General features: G+C 40.1%; 1 protein-coding gene across 2 annotated transcripts in view; it reads right to left on the reverse strand.

The window, feature by feature from the left end:
- YIPF7 (Yip1 domain family member 7) overlaps window positions 1-26,599 on the reverse strand; it is a 355,884-nt gene that overhangs the window by 43,303 nt on the left and 285,982 nt on the right. For both annotated transcript variants that reach the window (XM_044061395.1, XM_044061396.1), the window contains exon 5: window positions 15-196. In XM_044061395.1, the coding sequence (XP_043917330.1) occupies window positions 15-196 (182 nt within the window). The remainder of the gene's footprint in view (window positions 1-14; window positions 197-26,599) is intronic.

Raw genomic sequence — 26,599 nt, forward strand, 5'->3', positions numbered from 1 at the left:
TTCTAAGCACTTACTGCAGTGAGAAGATGACAGCGCTGCTTGAGAGGAGGACCATAGGCAGAAGGCAGTAGCCTAGCACACTTGCAACACATCCACAGGAGACCTCCGTTACACTCATCAGGTTAAGCAAGCAATAGATTCCAAGGCAGCCCACAGCACTGATTTCATATACATAGCCAAAGTGAACTTTGCCAGACTGCAAAAGATGAGGTGTGGAGCACAGACTTTAAAAGGTGAAAGAATAGAACAGCAGTGCAGTTTTTTTATGACTCTGAAGCAAACTTACAAGACTGTAAAACAGTAGCAACATACATGTCCATTTGTGATTTTTGTAACAATACATTCCAAAAGAATTTACACTCAATGAGCAATACAATCACAGTGCTGTATAGTCTTTGGTCATGGAATCTATCAAAATCCGTGACATATGGTTTTCTGTATACTAAGTCTCTTTTAGCTTTCTAAATTGGAATAGGTTTCATGGGTACTGAGGATACAATGATCCTAACATCAATTCCACTTTGTTGTGGCTGCTTTATCCTTGCTTACACAAATAGACTGCATTTAATACTATTGTTTAGAGCCTTTCCAGACTAAGCACATCAATGCAGTCACATGCACTATTTCTCCTCACTGCTCTAAAGGCAAAAATCACCAGACCATATTTTTTCTTTAAGAAGTATCATTAAAATGCTATATACTTACAGGCACTTATTCATTTTCAAATGTGGGAGAGGGTGCAACACAATAGGGATATGTGAGTAATAATGCATCTCGCTACAAGACTTACCCTATAAAACGAAAGGACATAAAAAGAAAATATAGGCAAACCCAAAAAAAAAAGGAAATCACAGTAAAAAATATCAAGAAAGCATATTTGCAGTGGTGGATATACCCACCCACTACCCCCACCCATCCTTTACTAAAGTAAACTAACTCCACAGCCAAACAACTGCAGGGGAAGTGCAACTCTGTGACCTGAGTTATTCATAGACACAACAGTCTGTTATGGCAGAACTGTCATTTTAGCCCTTTGATAATAGAGTCTTTCATTAGAACAGAGTTCTGATGCTTGCAAATCAAATAAGTGCATTCAACAATCAGGCGTTTGATACACCAACATGGTAATGCAAATAATTCATAATGCAAGTTTAACATTGATCACTTATTCCCAGTTTGTGCATACAAATATTGCTATTTCATTTTGCTTCTGACTTGCACATTTTGTTATGGTCTTTATGTGCATGCAAAAATGCACACTTTCTGTGCTTCATCCATTATTGTTGTAGTGGTTTGTGTTACATTATTTGTAATTCTATTGTACAGCATTTTAGTGGCTATTTCTCAGTTGAACCTGAAAGAACACTTACTCAGTCATACAAAACAGGCATATCAAATGGTCATTCAATCAAAATTGTATTTCAACTGGCTCTGTGAAGCTGAGATATAAAGCTTTGGCTGTGTCCCAGACAACCTGAGTTCAATTAGCAGTTGATGCAGCTGGAGAGGCCAGGTGGAGAGGATTGGAGTTCACAGTCTGTGTTGTCTCATCAATCCTAGGAAGAGGGAAGGGCATAGACCCATTACACTGCTGACCCCAATCAGCAAGCTAGGATGTTGCAGTAGGACACAACTCATAAGGTCATAGTGGCCACATGCAATATATAGAGTTAGATGTAGACTCGTGCTGGTTTCCAAACTGCAATGCAAAGCAGTCACTCAGATTAGGCAGGGACTGTCTGGGAGTACCATGTGACTCCCACTTTGGGTCATGCCCTACCTCCAAACCTTTGCCCTGGGTTAATGAATGGCTTGATTGGGCTTGGCCCAGGGAGAAAGATGAATGGACTGTAGGGTTTTCATTTGGCTCAGGACAGAGTCTGGTGCTCACATTCACCAGGGAATGAATGGGTCATGTTTGAGAGAAGCAAGTGGACCAATTAGTTTTGAAGGTCACCTATTTATAAACAATATTCAACAGCTAGCTATCTTTCTCTCTCTCTCTCTCTCTCTCTCTCTCTCTATATATATATATATATATATATATATATATATATATACACATTATAGAGAATTTTCAGACTCAAAACAATAAATAAACCTAACATATATGGCACACACACAACAAATCTTAAAATATAAAGGATTTAATTTAGTCAATTAAAGCTTTGGCTACTGTTTAAAGACTATAAAACTGGGACATTCTTAACTTGTGAGAGATCATTTCAAAGTGTAGGATTTGCCACTAAAGAAGCTTTACTAAGCCCTACATCAGTGTTAAATTCACCCTTGGAATTGGTTGCAGCCCTTTTTTTCAGGGGATGATTTTCCTACAAAGGTAGCAGTGTCTGATTAATCCTATTAATAATCAGGCCTGTGGCTATTTAAGACATTATAGATAAGGAATGTAACCTTATAGAAAACCGAAAAAGGTAACCCACAGCCAGTGCAGTGACTTCATGACACATGTACCACAGCTAGTAAATGAAGTACTAGTTAGCATCCTGGCTGCTGTTTTTTCTACAAGATGAAATTATGTTTGCTACTAAATCTATTATTAGTAGTCAAGTTTCAAAGAGATTAGTGCATGGACTACATCTACAGGATAACTAATAGATATCAGTTTAACTCTGGTAATATTTCTGAGGTGATAAACTGACAATTTAACAACAGGTAACATCTGGTCCTTTACCGAAAGCTCATAATTTAACATTACCATGCATTATCATACCATGGACAGTGGGGTCAAGTCTTTTAAACAAACTCTTGTTTTTTGCTGGACATAAGAAATATTAGATTATCTGGCAGTGACCTGCACAACAAAGGATTTAGTTTTCACATAGATAAGGTTTTGTCACCTGTTAGCAGTCCTGTTAAAAATTTCATAAAACAAGCCTCATCAGCCAAAAAAGCCTTCTTTTTATGTCATTGCACAAAAGCAGCATACAAATTCTAAACACTGCAGACAGAACTGATCCCTACAGAATCCTCATGATAAATGGGACTACGTATGCTTAGAATGGTATAGAAAAATCTCTGACAAAATATATTATAACCATGAAATATTATATTCTGTCAGTGGTGCAAAAGAGGGGAGCATGGCAGGACAACCTGGCAGAAATTTTAGGATACCAAAAAAATGCTTTTATACACAACACTAAATGGATGATCTGACTGTCTTCAGTCAGTATAAGTCTGCCCTCTTGTCAACAGTCTGTCTACCATTGCTACTCCAGTCTTTGTAACATTCCTATTGGATACTCAAATCAGTATATAGAAAAAAAGACAGATAAAAAATGTATATAAAGAAAAGATAGAAAGTCACAAATAGAATATTTTCCAGACAAGCCTTCTTATTGGTCATTCCACTCTGTGATGGCTCTGAAAAACCAAGAAGGTCAGAGAAAAAACGGTGCACAAGTTTAACTTAAGAAGATATGTATCAAGTAGAGCTGTTGCTTTAAGTTACTCCTTCCACAAAAGTCATCATCACGATCAGCCTCCTTTTTCCATTCTCTTCATGGAGTCAGTTGTATCATCTGTAGCCACCTCACTCATTTTAATAACACTCTTTTATCTTCTTCCACAGTCATGCCTGAGTGCTGTAGGACTTCTCTCATGCAATTCATCGACTCTTGGATGGATGTCCGCATTTCCTCTTGCCTTCTTCCTGTCTTGCTCAAATCTTTTTTACCAAACTATCTTCTGCTTTCCTGCACTTGCGGCTGAACCACCATAAACTGTTTTCCTTGAACTTCTCTACAACTAAGTTAATTTTGTTTTCTGCTGTGATGTCTTCATTTCTTCATCTGCCCCACAGTGTGAATCCTACCACCCAACATAGGCACAGCTTCATAACTTCAAGTTTCTTCCAGTGTGCTGCCTTCACTGCACACATTTATGTGCCATACAGAAATACTGATCATACCACTGTTTTGCACACCTTACTTTTCAGCTTTTTTGACATTCTTCTGTCACACATTACCCCTGAAACTCTGTGGCAATTGGCTTCAGCACCTCTGATTCTACCTTTGACCTTCTCATTCAGACTTCTCTTCTACTTAACCATCCCTCCCAGTTACATGAAGCTGTTAAAATGCTCCATTATTTTCTCTTCTACCTCAAAGTTTACATTCTTCTGATTTCCCCCGTTTGTTGCAATGACCACTGCTTTGTCTGTACTCACTTTCATCCCATGTGCCTTCAGTTTTGCATTTCAGCACCCTATCATTTGCTGAAGTTTCTGTTTAGGGCATGTTTGCAATGTCACATTGTCTGCATACAGCATCCTTGTTGATCTGTCCTCTTCATCCCTCCATTCTGTTTGCTGATGTAATCTATCATCAGTATGAACAGTAGTACGCTCAAAGCTCAACCGTTATGCACACCCATTTCCACTAAGAATCCACCTGTGAGACTGACCACTGTTTCTACGTTTGTCATTTGGCCATCATGCATAGCCTGTCTTAATTCTACCAGTGATTTGGGGAATTTCAGCTGTAACAGAGCTGCTCAAATAATTTTTTTGGAATCTTGTCATATTCTTTCATTAAGTCCAGGAATGCACAGATAGATTATTTCTCTATTTCCTGCTTCTTCTCCACTATCTCACTGCAAATATGTCAGCTGTGTTGATCCTGATCTGAATCTGAACTGCTCATCTTAACATCTTACTTTCTAATACTCTGAACATTCATTTATCAGTCCCCCACTCCAGCACTTCCATGCAGTGTGATATAAGTTTGATACATCTGTACAGCCCACATCCATGACTGTTTATAGGTAAGTACCAGGCTAGCTGCCCTTGCAGGCCATTTTAAGCCTAACCACTTTCCCTTTTTGTGTTCAAAATAACCTATCCCATTTGTTCAGAGGTCAGTCTTACCTATCCCATGGTTGATAATTATATATGGCCCCTAATGAGAAGAACTTGGACCACACCTTAGATATTTTGAGAGGAGCCATGCATGGGCTAAAGCATTTAGGGGCTGCTTCTGTCCATTAGTCATACAGGGGGCAGTCTTGGGGTAAAATTTCCACTTCCAAACCATAGATCTAAGTTATGCTTGAAAATGAACATGGATCAACTTAATTTTATGTGGATGTGAAGTCTATTCCACAGTAGCAGTATCTTCTGCAGATATACCTGTCCCTCCAAACCATTCTGTTGATGTTGCAGAAGAGATTTAGATCCCTAGACTGAGTGTTTCTGATGTCATTTGACATTTTTTCATACACTGGCACTAGAATGCTTATTCTCCAGAAATCTGGGATATGCCTTTCTTCCTATAGAGAGAAGAGTACCCTCAGGAGCCATTTCTCCCTTAACTTACCCAACATCTTGATTATATCCTCTGTGATTCCATGTGAACCTGCTACTTTCTCCTGACTTCACTTTCCTAAGTGTTCCTTGCACTTCTGCTAGATTGGGTTCTTCTTCTTTCTCTTTCATTATAAGCTGTTTGTGAGACAGTAGAGCTTCTGTGGGGTTCTCTTCATGCAGAAGCTGGTGGAAGTACTTTTTCAATATGTGACACCCCACTACTGCCAACCAGTAATCAAGGAGCCTCAATCCTCACCACTGGCACCAGTGTAGGATGTAAACTGGGAGAATAGCAGGTACACACACAGCATCTGTATCAAGTGCAATTTCCCTTTAGAGCACACAGAGACCACAGTCACTCCGGTGTGGTTCCTCTACCTTTCTCCAAATCCCCAGTAAGACTCCCCACTGGCACAGCTATAGAGCTGAGATCTCAGCTGAATGACCAAGCTAAAACCTCCAGCACCCTCTCTGTCCAACTAATGCTTCATGTCCCTGTCCAAGTAGCTGATACACACAGTCTTTGAGATTTGATTTACACACACATACACACCTGGGAAAGGCTGCCACAGGTTTGCTAGCTATGCCCCATTCTACCCAGACTATAAGATAGTTATTACTTCCACCAGTTACTCCTTATCAGCTACTTTAAGGCCCTTAACAAAGGGTGTCAAATCTTACTGTGTAATATTAATATTTACACAAATGGTAGTTTGACCAAGAGCAAGGCTACAAGGAGTGGCCCAAATAGTGTCACCAAATAAACATGCAAGTACTCTCAAAACTTAAATATCTCTACACAGCTCAGCCACAATGAAAGGTTTAAATATATTTAATAATATATAATAAAAGAACAAGACAATGCTAAATATATATTCACAGTGACATCAGAGTTCAAAACCAAAGGAAATATTTAAAACAACACTGCAGGACAGTCTCAAATAAAGAAAAAAATATCTAAACTAAGCTTCACTATATTCTTGACTGAATCTAAGAGAAATATACTATTCACTATTAGAGCAAGGCAGATGTGGTGAATGGGTCTTCTAGTTGTTGTCATGTCCAAGACAGAATACAGAATGTTCTGTCTCACTAAGGGACTTCTCAAATTAATATCTCAAGTATTACTGCTGGCATAGCATGCAGAATGACTTCACTTCTTTTCTTCTGACTCTAGTTCCCTGGCGAAACCCCCAATGCTGGAAGCTGGCAGTATTTAGCATCTTCCTGTGGAAATACATTGACCTCGGATCTTTGGCAGATGCTCAAAGTCATAAAACAATTGCATCCCTTCATGCTTTCAAGACCAGTAATTAATTCACCCCAAAGACAATAAAGAAAGCTTCTCAGCACATACTCTGTGTCTCTAGCCACACTGAAAACTGAAGGATACCATCTTTTATTGCATAGCCTATAAAGTAATTCAATTTCAGCTATTTTCCTAAAACACAAACACTTTATAAATACCTTTCCAACACACGTCTATACAACCAGTTTGATATACACATGACATACAGTTCTAATACAGTTGTAACACAAGCATCTTATATAAATCATTTCAATATTCACAAATTACATATAATTATTTACAAAATTCCAGCTAGCCATGCTGGCAGTATCTCCTTTCATGACACCATCTGCCTTTGATGTCATTCCTCTGGACTGGTAATTTGAAGGCATCCTCCATGAATGGTGTGTGATGACTATCTTCATCTTTCTGTTTGTGCCTTGTAACCTGATATAGATTCTTTGTGCTAAATACTGAGTCACTTTCCAGAAAGTGGCACAGTTTCTCTGACGACTTATTCTCTGCCATGATGACTACCCCTGAAACTTCTTTGTTAGTCAGCCAGTTTTCCTCCTTAGCCTGGACCATATTTTTTATTTCCCACCTTTTCTTGCATTCCTTCTTTCTTTTGATGGCTTTCTGGACTTCTACATTCCACAACCAGCTGTCCTTATGCACCTTATTTCCATACCTGGTTTGGGCACTTATCTCTTCTATTGTCCTCACAAATGCTGTTTTGAGACACTTCCATTCTTCTTTATCTCCAACTATTTCCTCTTCTTCCTGATGAGTTGGGGCCTTGAGTATTTCCTTGAACTTCTTTGCTTTCACTCCACTCATTTTCAGATACTCATCCTAGTCTCGGTTGACCTTAGAGCCTTCTCTCACCACTGCATGCAGCTGTTTGTAAACTAGTAATTTATGCTGGATATCAAAATTTTCAATAGGGAATGACTTTGCTATCTGATTTTACTTCAAAGCTCTTTCCTTACTAGAAGAAAGCTACCTGAGTTTCATGCTTAATACTCATATTTGTCATCTTGTGACTGTCTCTCTTGGTGAACCTTCTGGGAATGTGACTTTCTGTAGTAGACTGACCATCAGCTGATTAACAGGTGAGGATATGAGAACAATACAAAATGTGTATACAATGTAAGTCTTTTTTTCAAAGCAAATTCAGCCATAGTCAAATGTTAAATAGTTATGTAGATGGGGAAGTGGATGGAATAAAAACAAGAATGCCAATTACTGTAAAAAAGTGATATTCACTAAATATCAGTATTATTTAAAATGTAATAAAACAGACTAGAAAGTGCTTTTTTCCCTGACATTATAATGGGCTTTGTGAGTTCAGTAAATCTTCAATAGCTGGGATAAGGCTGTATTTACATACAGCAATTTGTATGAAAAGTGTGACACCTGCATTTAAGTACTGTCCTAATTCAGAGCTGTTACTAAAAGAATAGAGGCATTGTACATATGTAGAGATACTGTAGTCCAATACTTCACTAACAGACATAGCATTACTTCCTTGGGGTATTTCAGTAATTTATCAGGCTGTGACTAAACTTGATGTACTGACTGCAGACCACAACTGTTGTTTCTGCCTTCCTGTGTAACCTACATGTGCAGTAACCATTATTTACTTTCCTGATGTTAGGTGCTAATTCTTTATATACCTGTACTGACATTTAAGGTTCACTTAAATGTTGCTAAACAGGAGCAGCCATACTAATTGTAGACCACACCCAGAGAAAGGAGTCCACAGTAAGCCATGAAATTTACCATAGTCATAAAAGAAGAAATCGACATATAAGTCTATAGGAAAAGTACATACATGGCAGCTGATCCAACCCCACTCCACCTTGGGGCTATGCAGGTTTGCACGCAAGTGTCTGTTAAGCAAGCAACAATGCTCAATAGGGTTGTCATTACAGGGAAATAACGGACTTCCTTTGGGTGTTGGAAGAACGGCTGCTACAAGCAGTGAACCTTCCCACCACTAAAAGGTCCAGTATTTGCCTGTAACACTCACTCTGGATAGCATTATTGTGTCTAGAAAATGGGCTATCTGTTAACTTGTTTTGAATTTGTGTTTTTTTTAGTATATATATGTATGTTTTTAATATTTTTTATGTAAAATAGCTCCTCTGCCCAATATTTCAAAGTTGGTTAAGGATATGTAATGGTCAAAGGGCAGTATGTTACATGCAAAATATAAGGTATTTATTTGTTTATTTATGTCTGCATGCGCGCACGTGCACACACAGACACACACACACACACACACACACACACACACACACACACACACACACACACACACACACACACACACACACACACACACACCCTTGTAAATACTACCTCTGAAGTTATTTACTTTAGTTCTGTATTTTCTCCACATTTTAATTTTCACAGTTAGGGAGGGGGGATGGGAATGACAGGACCTTGTAACTGTTGCTACTGCTTCAGTCATTTACATTAGTACTGTTTTTTTCCCCTCTCGTTAACTATGGCTTTCTAAAAACCATGGTTAGGATGTATAAGAGACATGGTGACTCCAGATAAGTTTTTTAGTCACAGCACATAGATTTCACACCATGAATAGCTAGACTTGTTTATTTTCTGGGTGTTTCCAGTACAGTAATTCATCCCTTTGGCTAACTGAGTATTCAGTGGGATACGCGCAGCCTGTTAGCCCATTTTCTAACCAGATGTAAAGCACGCCCAGAGTCTGACATATCCATAGTTTCTATAATAACTCCACTTTGGTAAACATTTTTACCCCTGCTCCACCTTAATACTCTATGCTAACTTTAACCCTGCCCCTAGCCCTACACTTTATTTAAAAAAAATCACTTTCTATAACAATAGCATTACACAAGGCAAGCCTAGACACACACACACACACACACACACACACACACACACACACACACACACACACACACACACACAAATTTACCTTAACTCTAAAAAACATACAAACACACACATGAAAGCTATCCTTTACCCAACCCTTCTCCTAGCCTGAGTAACCACACATACATACACACATGCACACACACACACACACACACACACACACACACACACACACACACACACACACACACAAACACAAAAGCTATCCCTTTACCTTAACTGTAAAAAACATACAAACACACACATGAAAGCTATCCTTTACCCAACACTTATCCTAGCCTGAATAACCACACATACATACACACATGCACACACACACACACACACACACACACACACACACACACACACACACACACAAACACACATTCTCTTACCTATATCAATAAAACAATCATCTGTTCAAGTAAATGTTCAATAATTTGAATGTCACCATAAAAACATCCGCTTCCACCTTCTTTGGAAAAATGTGTCTTTGAAGAAAGCAACAGTAAACATGTATATAAGTAGCAGAGGTGAAGTCCCTCTTGCCACTTTAGGATAACAGCAGAGATCAACATTCACCCTTCTCATGTAATTTTACTGTTTTACTTTTGCAGTTCTGGGACTCACAAGTACAGGTCTCAGAATTACAATACTGGGCCCTCCAAAAGTCAACAAGAAAGTGACAGAGTGGTATCTTTTATCAAACACACACATGAAAGCTATCCTTTACCCAACACTTATCCTAGCCTGAATAACCACACATACAAACACACATGCGCACACACACACACACACACACACACACACACACACACACACACACACACACACACACACACACACACACAAACACACATTCTCTTACCTATATCAATAAAACAATCATCTGTTCAAGTAAATGTTCAATAATTTGAATGTCACCATAAAAACATCCGCTTCCACCTTCTTTGGCAAAATGTGTCTTTGAAGAAAGCAACAGTAAACATGTATATAAGTAGCAGAGGTGAAGTCCCCCCACTTCTGGGGCTGTAGGGGGTCTTGCCACTTTAGGATAACAGCAGAGATCAACATTCACCCTTCTCATGTAATTTTACTGTTTTACTTTTGCAGTTCTGGGACTCACAAGTACAGGTCTCAGAATTACAATACTGGGCCCTCCAAAAGTCAACAAGAAAGTGACAGAGTGGTATCTTTTTGTGTCCATTTTTCTCCTGATGAAGAATATATTTTGGTATAAATAAAAAAAAAATGCTGACCAATGACTTAAAAACTCTTTTAATCAAAATGGTGAGTGCTTTCATACCAAACTGGTGCTTCATCAGACCTTAAAATTAATATTAATTACACAAGTTAAAAATATGCATTTCAAATCGATCAATGCATCAACCTATGTGACTTCAATACAGAGTTTAAAGAAACAGCTTCATTAAAAGCAGATCCTGTTGTAGCAAATAATTTGACAATCCATTTATAGCGAGCTCTGGGCATTTACCATATCACCACCCTTGACATTAGGATATACGACCTTTATTACTAAAAATTGAAACTTATGCTGTATAACTCATACTGACATGTTCTGCAAGAGCATTAGTCAATTTCACATTCCTAATGTCTCCTATATTTTCTAACGTACATTCTGTACGTGTCCCAGTTGTTCTGCCTACATACAAATTTGAACATTCAACACAATTAGCCAAAAGATTGGACATGCTACAATCAGGAATTGTTTATACTTTGTGTTTATTTATTTGTTTATTTTATTTTTACATTTGTTAACTAGGTTAGTCTGTCTGGGTTCTTAGAAGCCCTTTTTCAGCAGAGACCCGAGGAGAAAAGCTCCCCCAAAAAAAGTTTAAGTAAACAAATAGTAAGAACAAAGATAAACACAGATCACATTTTAAGTATACATACTTCTGAAGGAATTACATAACATGCAATAAAGGACTATATAGAATGGATAGAAATACAATACAATACATATATGGAAATTTTCACATAGTATGGCAAGAAACTAAGCAGAAATATGTTAAGACTAAGGTCAATACATTGCTGAACCAAGGTACTGGGCATGAAGTAAGTAAATATACAGATAAAGTCGTATGAACTTTGGAAGTTAATAAATAAATTAAAGAAAAAAATAGAGGATTATGAGAACTGAGTGTAACATGAGCTAACTAGTATGGAATGTGACGGAAAAAAAATGTGTAGGTAGTAGTAAGAGAGAGAGAGATAGAAGAGATGCAGACTACCTTCCTTCAGACAACCTTCAGGTTGGACTGTTTTGGATTTCAATATATTTTTGTGAAAGGTGAAGACAGCTAGGCCACTTAGGCTGCTTACATTTCTATATTTAGGACAAGCTATAGATACCGTTTAACCAATAGCTTATATTAGCTGCATCCTATCAGGACTGCCTTATGTCTGCCCCACATATTTTTTATTTCATCTTCTGATTGTATTGTCAATAAAGGCTGGTTCTAGTCATTCTATAGAATTTTTCTGAAATAATACTTCTGTGTGTCCTGAACAATTATTGCACCTTCAGTTATCAAATTGTGTTCACTTTTTTGCACACTGCATTTAAAATGTCTCCCAGTTGTACATTACTGCTTTGTCCAAAGTGCTTAAAAGTTTCAGGCATTCCTCATTGACCTTTCATTTTAAGACCACACATGTTATTCCCTTCTACTTTTTGTTTATATGTCTTCTAGTACATCATTTTGCACCCTCAACTGAAATTACTCTTAAACAGGAAAAGTTCAATAGCAAATGAATGTAGGAACTTGGAAAAACAGAGAGACACACACAAAGATATCTGCAAACCTCACCTTATCAATAAATCGTGGAATAATATGCACATTTCTCTAAAAAAAATAGTTTTTGAGCATCTGGTTTATGAATGCAAAATAAGACACAGTTTTTTAATAATTCACTCAGGGTAGCAAACAAGAGTTTTTTAACCAAAGCCATGTTTCACTCTTACTGAAGTTTGTCAATACAGTGAAAGTGAAAACTCTATGCTCAAACAATGTTCAAAATTATCCAACATAAGTAGTTTGTTCTGCATTTACCTCATCAGTTGGTGCCATACAAGATGAAAACAGGTCAATGCACATCACTAGAAGGAACAGCCTTCCAAAACTGCTCAAATACTTCATGTCATCATTATATTCAACATGACATCTTAGTTCCACACTGAAGTATAACACTCCCCAGGATTCAATAAACTCTGTAGAGGCTCTGCGTGAAGCTTACACGGAGTTTATGTGTTTGCGGAATGGTGCACAGCGAGCGGCAGCACTCAATGCATATTAATGCCACATGGCGCAACTAAGTTAGGTTTTTGTGGCTGGCAACACTATTGCCAGCCAGGGAACCATGTAAGTGAACATGGATACAATTCTGCATAAGTCAGAGCACCTACATTCTGCGCATTTGCACGGAATGACACAATGACCACCAGGGCTTCACAGATAGCTGTGCATCTGTTAGTTAAACATATTTCCACAAAGGTCAGCATAATGTGGGGACATTTAACCAGTAATAGGGACATATTTGCTATAGATGTAGCACAGAAATGTGGTAGAATGAAACTCAGACATACCTGCCATCCTCTTTGAGTAAGATATGTGGACAAAGGCATACATAATGGGGTGACAAAATTCCAAAAATAGGGACAGACTTTTAATACTGCACTTCCAAACTTAGAAAGCTGATAGAATAATAGGTTGTATATTAGCATGAACTTTCTGAAGAGCATAACGTTTGAAACTCAAATGTCAGAAATCAGTTTCTGAATTCACTCCACAATGACATGCCAATGATTTAACAGAAAACAAAAATGTTATGAGGAAAAGATCATAAAAATTAGACAAAAATTGGACATTCAGCACAAATCAGGACAGTTGAGAGGTATACACTCAAATGTATGTAATATTGAGTGACATCAGTCAGAGATCATCACAGTGATATGGCAGAAAGCCACAAATTTGATAAGGAAAACATCTGGACATCCTGGGAATATCTGTAAAGTTGAGAGGTATGAATGGAATGTATATGGTCCAAACACAGTACAGGACAGTGTACCTACAGTGCAGATTATTGTGATATCCCATTCCAGGCATTCTGTACTGAAGATGTGTTAATGATCTGTAACAGGATATGGACTTCCATCTAAAATGATCACTCAGGGGAAGTGTTTGTATTGAATAGGAGCACACAGATGAATTGTAGGAATGAACACAGGGAAAGAGGACAGGTGAAACTCCCTCACATACAGCAGAGGAGGGCATGTCAATGGAAGATGGTTGTAGCAGCATCACCAAGCACATATCTACATGGTACAGTACAGAGTATACAGTAAAAATGTGTTGTCTGTGACTGTCACACAAGGTGACATAACAATGGAGGATATCTGTGCAAGATAAGCATCCTTACATGAAGAATGCCGAAGACATCTATCAGGGATCTGACATACAACTGTGGTAGGGTGCATATTGTGAAGCTGTGCAAACTGATATGTCTGAACGTAAGTGTACTCTCATGAAAGGTGTCCAGCAAGGTGGCCATAGGTAAAGGATCATGGAAAACTTCACAAGAACCAACCATATTAATGAACAATATCAGAATAATACCACCACTAATCCTATGCCTCTGACATAACATATGATATGAGATAAGCCTGCACGCACACGCACACACACACACACACACACACACACACACACATGAACAACCCCTATGATACATCCACAGTCTATGAGGGTAACCACACACACTGTCTTGGCACTGTAATATCTGCAGGAGGTGTTAGGAGGGATGCTGCTATACCTGTATGTGACAGTATGGGTAATACAGGCTAGGAGCCTTGTGTGCATGGCATATATATATATATATATATATATATATATATAGCATAATCCACACTGTCACGAAATATATACATGCCACTAATGTTGTCAAACACCTATATATGTAGTGTGTGCACAAGCAGAACATACATGCATCTGGTGTAACAACTTGATTGGTGTTTTACACCATCAGATGGTCATTTATATTCCACAGAAGGAATACCTAGGTATAGCCACTAAGCTGTGCGGCAGTGCACTGTGACAAAGGTGGTTCACGTCAGTTACACATCATTAGAAGATGTGTAGGGAAGTACAAGAAACAGGGTACATTGTACTCAGTTATTGATGTGATGAAGGCTGGTAACCATGAAAGTATTATGGCCTCTGATGTACATGTCCTTCACATACATAGTACTTGTGTTACATTCAAGACAGTAGTCACCACTGTGACCACATGCTAGTGGATGTACCACTTACAATCTACCCCAAGACATGGGTCACATATCTATTGGTTTGATCATATGGAGTGATGTCCACATTATACTTGGGTGGTGTGTTTGTTTCCTGATTCAACAAATCCCTCCATGTTTCTTGTCAATGCTAGTGTTGTCATGTCTGTGGCAGCAGTTTCTGGTACATGTTCATACTTTCTGTATTAGACTAATATCACAGTTGCAGTCAATGATTGCCCACAATCTGTAGTCCTTCAGGCAGCTGTTTGGACTCAGCAAGTGTATGTCGTCTGTGATGCCCATCACTTAACTAATGGGCAGGAAAGGGCATAGCAAACACCCCTGATGTACCAACCTGATCACTGGACCTGAGATATATGTCATGTCACACATTTCAACATAGTGAGATGTCACATATGTCACCCATTGGTCTACCCATTTGGTGATATAGCTATTTATGGCCAAATATGACAGTGTTGATTGAATACCTCAGTGTGGATTTGTGTCAAATGTCTTGATCTGGTCACATTCTACAAAATGATACTGTTGTCATCATGCATGCCCTCTATGACCTCTTTGACAACATCTATCACATTTAATGGACTTGATGTAGCATGAACAACTCACATAGGTCTGTTGCACACACCTGGTGTATTACTAGTGTATATGTAGGAGAGGTTCATGATGATATGTTGGTCAAGGAGAGTCATGGTGTCTCTATACATGCATGTCAGGTGCTCACCTCCCAACCCAGGTGGATGCATGTTGATGTACACCCTTATATGGGAACACAGGCTATGTGGAGGGTGTGTTGAACTGTGTATTCAACTGTATTGGGAAGGTGTATGTGGTGAATCATGCCATAACTGATCTGTGATGTCACAGCCTACTGATTCTGTGTGATAGGCTTGGGTGAAGGTAAGACAGTGCATACTGCCAATTGTGATCTGGCCTATGGTTTTGACACAATTCCCCATGCAGGTATCATTGAGAAAACCTCCAAGTTGGGGATTAACCCTTATGTCAGTTGATGGGTAAGGTAACCAACTGGCTCAGTGACAGAACACATCATGTGAAAGTTAGAGAATCAACCTGTACCAGTAGAGCTGTCACCACTGGCAAACCCCAAGGATCTGTGCTTGGCCCTTCACTGTTTGAACTCTATTTCTCAACAGTTCAGGCTAAAGTAAATGGCCATTGGCATAGCAAGTTTGCTGATTCTTGCATGTTGTGTGTAATCATTAAGTCCAACAATGGTGGCTGAATGCTAACAAAGGCACACAATGTACAAATAAATGCAGAAATGTGTGTTTGTAATGTTGTCCATCTGCAAAGTGGAATTCCATGTTAATCACGGCACTGAAAACAGTCCTGCTATGCAGAAACCCAGTGATGTAAGCATTGGGAATGCATGTAGATAACAATCTGAGCTTTGACCACCAAGTGTCCACACTGCTATTGAAAGTCTCTGTTTTGCCCATTATAAGTCATGCCATCATATTGAGATATTATGATTGTATGACAGCACTGTAGTCAAACCTCATCACAACACTAATAGAGTATAATCCTGTCTTTTTCATGTAACTCACCAGACATATATAGCAGCTAGAGAGACCACAGGACTTTCTCAGTAACATAACACAGGGCCTACAAACCATATCATGATGTATGTGGATAGATTAAAAGCCATGTCACTGTAATCCTTATTGTATAGGATGAGGTGATTTCTGCCTGGCCTCCAGACCAGTCTCTGACCCTGCCCAGGTGGGAGTACTGCATATCCAAAAATTTGATATAGCTGATGACATCAGCAGTGCCTGTTGAGGAGAATATAACATTGTAACACATGCTGGTGTAAAATTCTCCCCATAATGTCAAGCAACAGTTCACACACACAGTTTGCTGCAGTGAGAACAGAATCCCTACCTATCTAAGTACACAGACTACAGAACATAATATATTATGCATGCACCACAGCTCAAGTCTGACTTGGTGTGTGTCAGACAACACTTTATAGCTGATGACATCAGCAGTGTCTATTGAGGAGAATTTAACAGTGTCCTACATACTGGAGTAAACTGTTCTGTGTAATGTCAAGCAATAGTTCACACACATACACACACACACACACACACACACACACACACACACACACACACACACACACACACACACACACACACACACACACACACACACACACACACACACACACACTTGATTGCAGTAAGAATATAACCCCTACCTAAGTACACAGACTAAAGAACACAGTACTTTACACAAGCACCACATCACAAAACTGATTTTTACAAGGCTGCAGGCCAACTTATAATGGATGACAGCAGTGCTTGTTGGAGAGAAGTTGGGAGGCCTGCAAGAAATTGATGTGTAGGCATGTGCAAGCATGAAAATACTGTCAATCCATGGGATTGGAGTGGTAACTATAGGATGCATACTTCTGCTCTTCTGGCTAGACACTGTGACACACACACACACACACACACACACACACACACACACACACACACACACACACACACACTCACACAAAACCAGGCCCAGCTGACTGCAGTGAGAAAAGAACACCTACCTACCTATCTAAGTACAAAGACTACAAAACACAGTGTGTTATGCAACCACTACAGCACAAGTCTGACTTTTACAAGACTGCAGGTGAACTTATAGCAGATGACATTAGCAGGACATGTGAGAAACAAAATGATGGAAGACATGCATAGGCTCATAGCTTCATATGTTCATAGGAGGTTAATAGCCTAATGGCCCTACAATGTTTAAAAGCCTAGCTGTGTAAAAACACCTTTACTGAGCATATTTGTATGGTCATTGTTAGCAGAGCAATTTTGTGAGTAGCACCAACTGGCCCTGTCCATGAGGGACATAATTGCCACCCCAGAGGTGACTTTACAATCACCCTAACAGTAGGCAAGGTTGCGCTTGAACAGGGTTATTGAGGAAAACTGATTCACACTCAGTCTCAGTAGGATCTTATTACAGAGGAGTGTGAGTTCTTGGGGGATGTATTTGTCTCTACAGGATGTTCTGTTTATGTCACAGGCTAAGTTGAGAACTCTGTGCCAAATTAGTCTTTTCCCATTTGATTTACAGATTTCCAGTAGAACAAGGTCTGAAACTGCTCTGTAGGGCAGGTATAGGTCACATCTCAACAGCCTGCATGATACTGAGTACACTGACACTTCTTTCAGTCTTTCCATGTATGTTATGTTTGGAGGCTCTGGAGGCTCCCAGGCACAGCCCTGTGTTTTCCTCAGTTGCTGCAGGTATCTTGTGAGGTACAGACAGAAGGGAACATTGTACTCAATTAGTGGTCTGATAAGAGTAGAGTACAGCAGAGGTATGACCACCCTGGTCTTGGATGTGATGTCATATGTGTGATGTGCACAATGCAGAATGTGTGTCACCACTATGGACACACAGTGATGAAAGTGTAGATTGCTATCAACATGTGTTCTCAAGTCTCACAACACTGTGTTCAAGCTTAGAGGGGTGCTATGTATGTCATAATTAGCAAAGGTACTTCATTGCCAAAAGGGATAATGAGCCACTGTATGCTTTAAGATTTAGTCTGTGAGTTTGGCACCAATCAATTGTGCATGGCAGCCCCTTCCATAATATGTTACCATCATTGGGGGACTCTGTTAGTGTGTCTAGTTACCAGTCATCTGCAAACTTGGTAAACGATACACCATTTACCACTGTCTATGTTTCAGGGAAGTAGTTTGCAAACAGTTGAGGAGGCAGCAATGATCTTTGTGGTGTTCTAATAGTAACTGGATACTGGTGGAGGTGTAGTCCAAACTTTGAGAGTGTATGTTTTGTCAGTGAGCCACTTGCCTATCCCTGTACTACTGTGTGGCTTAATTCCCACATGGCAGATATTCACTATGACACATGAATGAGGATAGTGTCAAAGACCATGGATAAGTCAACATAGGTGGTATGTCCTGTTATCCCTCATCCAGGTCTGTGGGGGGTCAGTATCCAAAAAGTCCACAAGTTTCAATGTGCAAGATCTATCCTTGACAAAACAACAGGATCAAGTGTGCAGAAGGTCACCTACATCCTTGTGGATATGGTCCATCCTGATTCCTTCCCTAGCCTTGCACATAAGTATTTTTAGGCATATGGGTCAAAACCTGTAGTTTTGCATGTTCTGTTACCAGACTGATGTGCATTGCATAGCCCACAACATTTGCTATTACATTTTGTATGATGGTTGATATATGTGTGGAAACAGTACTGAGACACCAGGGTTGCAGTGCATGGGGGGTGGAAACAGATGGATATACTGTAAATATGTAACATATTGTTAGATAGGGCCCTCAGTTTGTAATGTTTACACATGTAATTTTATGTCATACATAGAAAATGGACAGTAAACTGCAGTGATACAGCATAATATGTACATTTCCATAGCATGGTGAGCAGCGGATTTGTGCAACAGTTAGCAAAGTGTATGCACATAAGTAAGCAGTGTGCAAACGTGAGTCACATTGCAAAAGTCTGACAGTTAGTATTGAGTCTATGCAATACATTTACTTCTTAACTGACACTGTGTCAGCACATGTTAATGCATTGATACCTTCCTTGTTGGGGCCAGATGGTACTGGCTTCACATTTAAGTGCATCTAATACTTTTAAATACATTTAAAAAAATTGCCCCCATATCTATTACTTTTAATACATCTAAATACATTGCCATCATTCTGTGTTGCTGAGCACTGGTGCATGATACGCACCTTCTTGCAAAAGTGCCTTAAAGAGTTGAAATGGTAGATAGGAACAGTGGTGAGATGGGAGCAAGCAGGGAGGAAGAACAAAGGGAAAGCAGGGCAGGAATGTGCAAGAGGGAGATAAGACAGAACCATGGCTATACATTTCATTATCATATGTGCAAAGTATCAACTGAATTTGGACTGTCACCTCCAGAAAGAGGGGTGACCACAACACATTCATGTTGTATAGCCAATTGGACCAAATCAAGTGTCTCATGAAGACATGTGTACGAAATAGAGACATATGTATGGGATGATTTTTTTTTGTAGAGAGGAGGGGATGTAGGAATGTCTGGGTGAGGTGAGTTGAGTAGGTGAGGAGTCAACTGCAGACAGGCAAGACAAATAAGATAAGAGACACGGATAGTGATGGACGCAAAATGTTGAGGGCCGCCATTACTGGAACCATACCTTCTGAAGTTCAGTACTTTTCTGTACAGGCAAATCCTGAAGAAATAGTGCATGTGCAATTTTCCAAAGATAAACAAATCTCCTACCATCAGTTTCCCTAGGTATATGGTTGCCTTTTTATATGGTGTACATTCAGGGCTGTTAGCATAGTGAATATGCAAATGAGGTATGAACTCATTAGAATTGCTGAATCCCCAAAAATGGGTCTGTGTAGGAGATGTAAACATAGTGCAAGCACTTCCTCAGTGTTTGTATTTAATGGATTGCAACTGTGAATGAATAGTGGTTGGGAGAAGCAAAACACAACAGCACTGCAGGCTGCCTTACTTCTACTGGATATGTCAGGTTAGATTTACAAAGTGTTACATGTAAGGTTGGAAATGTAAGTAAGCAGCACACAAGTCACATGTGTTACTTAACATCCAACCTGCCTTCATTTTTGGCAACTGTATATGATAGTATTTCCACTTAATATTTTCACACATTTTAAGGTCAATGATATAGAATGACTTACAAACTGCGTGTCTCAGATTACTGCTCAGATAAATGAAGAATGGCCAACAAATACAGAAATGTAAGACAGAGCTGTATATTTGCAAGCAATAATCATGATAGGTTGTGTAATCACTAGGTGCACTACATCCAAAACTAATAAATGTACAAATAACACCTGTATGGTTTGATATCACCATAGATGCTATTACAGTTGGTTGTGTGCAGACTGAGTTCAGTTCTTTGCTTCAGTGCCTGTTGAGTCTGGCTATAGCCAAAGTGTGGGCAAGGTTCCACACAGGAGCACAGGAGGGTTGACAGGGGTGCTATCTCTCCTCCACCTGGTGCAGGCATCTCTTTCCATGCTACTCAACATATGTTTAGGGCCATCATTTAGGCATGGGCATGTTCTTGTAGGTGCTCCAGACAAATGTTCAAGGATGTAGGTGTGCACAGTCTGACATGCATAACTGCCTCCACTGTGTTGGATAGGATAAATGACACATTGGAATGAGTGATGTCTGTGATGGAATGTCTGCTGGGAGGGGAACAGCATCCACATGTGCATAGGTCAGCTACATCATCTGCTTTTAGCCAATGTGGCCGTGCCCAATCACAATTCCATAGCGGCAGTACTTCCACTGCTCTATCAGTGAGTGTGCTGTCCACATCTAGACATGGCAGGACATGGTTCTGGGTGTCCCCGTGAAGGAAATTCATCCAGCACACATCAGTCAGATTCAGGTAGCAGCACTGCATCTGACTGTGTGTGTGGATGTGCTAATGCATCTCCTGGCAGAGCCAGTTCTCATGGTCAGGGGGTGACAATGATGAACCGCCACCTCTACCATGCATGTCTCACACCTGTCTGGTATACCAAGACATAGAACCAGCAGAGAGTTTGGCTGTGTTCATGCAGACACTCCCACACCAATTTCACCTGGAGGACCCCTACAGACACACACACACACACACACACACACACACACACACACACACACACACACACACACACACACAACAGTTATTCATTTTGTCTCACTGACCATTTCTTGGTGTATACAACTGTCTGGCTGATTCTCTTTCTTACTCACAGAACCCCTTGCTGGTTATATCTGACCATAAACAAATCACTTTGGATATCCATATTCCGCCCCCACCCCCGGACAGGAAAACCACCGTGAAAAACTTTTCAAAAGCAAACTTCACGCTACTTAAGACCGAGGTGGAAAGTTTCAAAGCCCCAGTGCTGAAGGATAACACTGTCCAAGCTGCAAAATCCTTTACTAATGCATTCTATGGGCAGCTACAAGAATGCCTGGATCGTGCCATCCCAAGCAAAACCAAGAATCACTTCTCCAAGAAAAGGAAACCAGTCTGGTGGACTCCTGCCATAAACAAGCTATACAACAGAAGGAGGAAACTAGTACAGAAAAGAGTAAAATCCCAAGAAGGGAAGACATCCCTGATCAGTATCAGCAAAAAACTATGATCCCTCATAAAATCATCCAAGGTGAGCTTTGAAAGAAAAATTGCCAAGGACTCCAAAGATAACCACAAGGCATTCTTTAGCCATGTCAAGAATCTAAGTGGCAATGCTCAGATCTGCTTGGAGATAGTGTAGAATGGTACAAAATACACTGAACCGACCGATATCACCAACATCCTGGCAGACAGGTTCAGCACAAACTTCACCCCCCTCTCACCCCCAAAAGGGCCCATAACCATACCAGAAGAATGTAGAGTCCCTGAAATCACAGACACTCAGGTTAAAACAGCCCTCTCCAAAGCCAGAAACACATCATCAATGGGACCAGATGGTGTACCAGGCTGCATCCTACATGAGCTCAAAGATGAACTAACCCCTCGCCTAAACACACTGTTCAAACTCAGCCTTTCTACATGCTACATACCCATAGAGTGACATACAGCAATGGTTATTCTGCTCCACAAAGGTGGAGCCACAACAGACCTCGGTAACTATCGCCCTATAAGCCTGACTAGCTTGGTCTGCAAGGCTATGAAGAGCATCATCAAGGAACTCATTAACAGAGACATTGGGAACCTCCAAACACTGGACCCTACCCAGTTTGGCTTTGTTAAGGGCATATCATGCCTCCTAAACCTGGTGGACTTCTTTGAGACAGTTACCAAGGCTATAGACGAGGGAAAGGTGATACACAAAGCCTACCTAGTCCTCGATAAGTCCTTCAACACCATTCCCCATTCTGGTATTATAGACAAGCTCACCAGCCTGAACTTAAACTCCTACATCACAAGATGGGTTGCCAACTGGCTCATGGACAGAACCCACATGGTGAGAGTTGCGAGAGCTAGGTCCGACTCTAAACTGGTTACAAGTGGCATTCCCCAGGGCTCAGTCCTAGGACCCCTCCTGTTCGGCATAGTACAGGAAGATTATGGCTGACTAAGTTCGCAGACAACTGCAAACTATGGGGTATAATTGACTCTCCGGCTGACACAGACATCCTCCAACAGGGTCTCACTGAGATGGGTACCTGGTGTCAAAATCATGGCCTCAAGCTAAATGCCAAAAAGTGCATAGTCATCCCCTTTGGAAAAAAACAAAGTACCCACAAACATAGGTGGTAGTCCCCTAAATATGGAAGACATAATAAGGGATCTGGGGACCCAAGCAGATAGTAATCTCACCTTTGATAATCACATTGCCAAAGTGGTTAGAAAATCCTTATACATGGCCCACCTAATCATAAAAGGGTTCACATTCAGATCAAAAGAGGTCATTGTACCCCTCTACTCATCACTCATCAGACCCATCATAGAGTACAACGCCCCATTTGGGATGTATCTTACAAGACACCTGCAACAGCTGGGAAGACCACAGAAGTACCTCACCAAGAGGATCACTGGCCTCAAACAGATGCCCTATGCAGCTCGACCGAAGAAACTCCAGTTGTACTTGGTTGCATACTGCCTACTCAGAGGTGATCTCTGCCTGACATACAAGGCCATGTCCAACCCAGAACTGATGGACATGCTCCACCTAAAGAGAACCTTATCCCCTCGAGCCATATGCTCTAGGGATCTAAACTTCACCACAACAATAAATACGACGTGCTGGAGGGATAGATTCCTGTCCCAGAGACTTCCCATACTTTGCAACAAGAACCCAATCTACATTAGGCAGAGCTCCTCGCTAACACTCTTCAAAAGAAACCTTGACAAGTGGATGGGAAACAGAAAGTTTACCTCAGGGATCACTTCATTGGCTCTGCTGGACAGAGGCACAGGGAACTAATCTAAGGGGGCGGCGAACGCCAACACATTCTGGCTAGGCTTATAAATGCCTTTGGGCAGATATCCTAGTACCAACTTATGAACATATGAACCTATGAACACACACACACACACACACACACACACACACACACACACACACACACACACACACACACACACACACACACACGCACTCACTGACCTTTTGTGTCAGCCTAGGCTTCCTACCCCCCCCACAACTTCCTGTGCAAGTGATGATAACTGTGTCATATCCCTGTTTCTATCTTTTGGATTCAGGGATACATAAGCTTTGTGTCTGATGCTCAGGGTGCATAGCTAACTTAGTGCTTAGTATACCTGGATTGCTGGTGTTAAACTATTAATTGAACCTTTGACATATATTGGCCTTGGAAAGTTAGATAGCTGATAGCATCAACATTTCCCAACATTATAGTGAATGATCTTGTGAGGGCTGTTAAGTCAGAAAAAGGAATGTGTATCATTACTTTCTAATTTCTATCTCAAATGATTTTCCAGTATAAACATACGGTACTAAACGAGGGCATGCAGTGATTATCAGTACTTTTGAGAGGTATGATTATGTGCCTCTTTGATGCCTGAGGCCTACAACTTAGTAATAGACTGATGTCACATGTTAAGGTACTTTCTGTACAAATATCCCACCTTTTACTTGCTTACTGTACCAACTAATGAAACACAAGAATATTCCACACATTCAAATTATTAAACAATACACTCCAGGTTCAGGACTTACCTTGTAAATGCAGCAGTTGCCACAGTTTTTGTTTAGGACTAATTGTGTCTGATGCTAGCAGTATACAACCAATTTATGGGGAGGTAAGGATTGTGTGAGTTTCCTGGCATCAATGTTACTATATGCATGTGAGTAGGAGGAAGATTAGTGAGTGAGTGTGCTATACAATGTCTCTTAGCCAATGCAAGGGCATAGTGAGCATGCCTACATCTGCCTACACCCACAGCGGCTGGGGGATCCCCCTCTGACTCATCTGCATGTGGCTGTGGAGACCTTGGCCTTGGTGGTGGGATATTTGCCCCTTCCCCATGATGATCCTGCTGAAGCTGTTTTTTCAGGATTATGTTGTGTAGCATGCCACATACTGTGAATATTTCTGTACATGTCCACGGATTGTACTGCAGAGCTCCTCTAGATGTATATATGTCCCTTTATGATATTACAAAATACATATGAGGAGTGCATACTAGTCCTATGTAGAAGGGAGTTCCTATAATACTCCTGTCAAATGTCTTAGCTACACCAACATGGTCATGGCCCAATGGGAGAATGATCATGTGTTGAATGGAAGAAATAGATTCTTTAAGTATATTAGCCTATATAATAGGTTTGTTGATGACACTTATATGCTGTGGCTCGGAGATGAAGAGGAGCTACTATGTTTTCTGGATTATATACATAGTACCACTTCCTTTTTGAAATTTTCGATCAAATATTCACCCAATGAGATAGAGTTCCTGGACGTGAAGGCTGTTAGACTACCAGATATGACATCTGACACCATGTTATATAGGAAGGAGTGTTATAGGAACTCCCTCCTATATAGGACTAGTATGTACCCCTCATATGAATTTTGTAATATAATTAAGGGCAGGGCATGCAAGCATCTAGACTTAATGCTCAAGATTCTGGGTTCCGTGATGAATTGGTTGTTTTAGAACACAATTTTAAGGAGAGGGGATATAAAAGCAGGAAAGTGGAAGCTGGACTTTATGTTAGTCGCCATATAAGATCTGATAGGGGGCGACCATACTTTTCTAGGAAATATAGGGAAGAGAACTTAGAACAGAAAGAGGAACCACTTAGACACTTCAGCTTACCAATAACATATTGCAGTAACATGAATGAAGTTACTGCTGTTACTAAGAAGCATTGGCCGGTTCTGTTAATGGATGAGAAAATTAGGACTATTGTGGGTGATAAACCTGCCTTTGTGTTTAAAAATAAAAAGAATCTTAAGCGGCTCCTTTGCTACCCCAATAGAGTTAAGGAGAGTAGAGATGGGATTGAAAGAAATGGCATATTTCCATGTGGAGGATGTAAATATTGCACATATATTGAGACAGATAATGTTTTTGTGAACCCTGATAATGGCAGGAGATTTTATTTTAAAGTCTCTGCTAGCTGTGACACTAAAGATGTTATTTACTTAGCACACTGTCACATGCTCTTCATTCTATGTGGGGAAGAGCAATCGGAAGTTTAAGGAGCGTATAAGGGAACACCTTTATTCCATTAATATCAAGTACATGTCAAATGCTGTAGCGAAACATGTAGTGGAGAAGGGAACTGAGCATAAGTTCAAGTTTAGAGTTATTGATAGGGTTTTTGAAACCCTGAGAATGGGTGACATCAGGAATTGTACAGACACTGTGGAACTTGAGTGGATTGGTAGGATGCAAGCAGACAAAGGGTTGGGAGTAAATGAGAATGTCCCTCTTAAACTGATAATGAAAGCACGCAAGTTGTTTAGGTGAGTATTTTAAATGCCTTTGTTATACATGAATGCATTTTACAATATGTCTTTGGTTATGTGTTTTTGTACCTTTAAATGAAAAAGGGTGTGTGAGTCATTTTAGCTCATGATTGGTGAGGTATGTAGTATTTAAGCTGCTTCTGTTGTGAATATGCTGGATCTGATGAAGCAGGGTTTTTATTTTCTGTAAAAGCACTAATCCATGTTTACATGTGGAATAAACTACAACAGATTTTACCTGCAAGTGTTGTTCCTAGTGCAACA

The sequence above is a fragment of the Protopterus annectens genome, chromosome 2.part0 (genome assembly GCF_019279795.1).
Source record: "Protopterus annectens isolate FY-2018-M chromosome 2.part0, PAN1.0, whole genome shotgun sequence".
NCBI classification, from domain to species: domain Eukaryota; kingdom Metazoa; phylum Chordata; order Ceratodontiformes; family Protopteridae; genus Protopterus; species Protopterus annectens.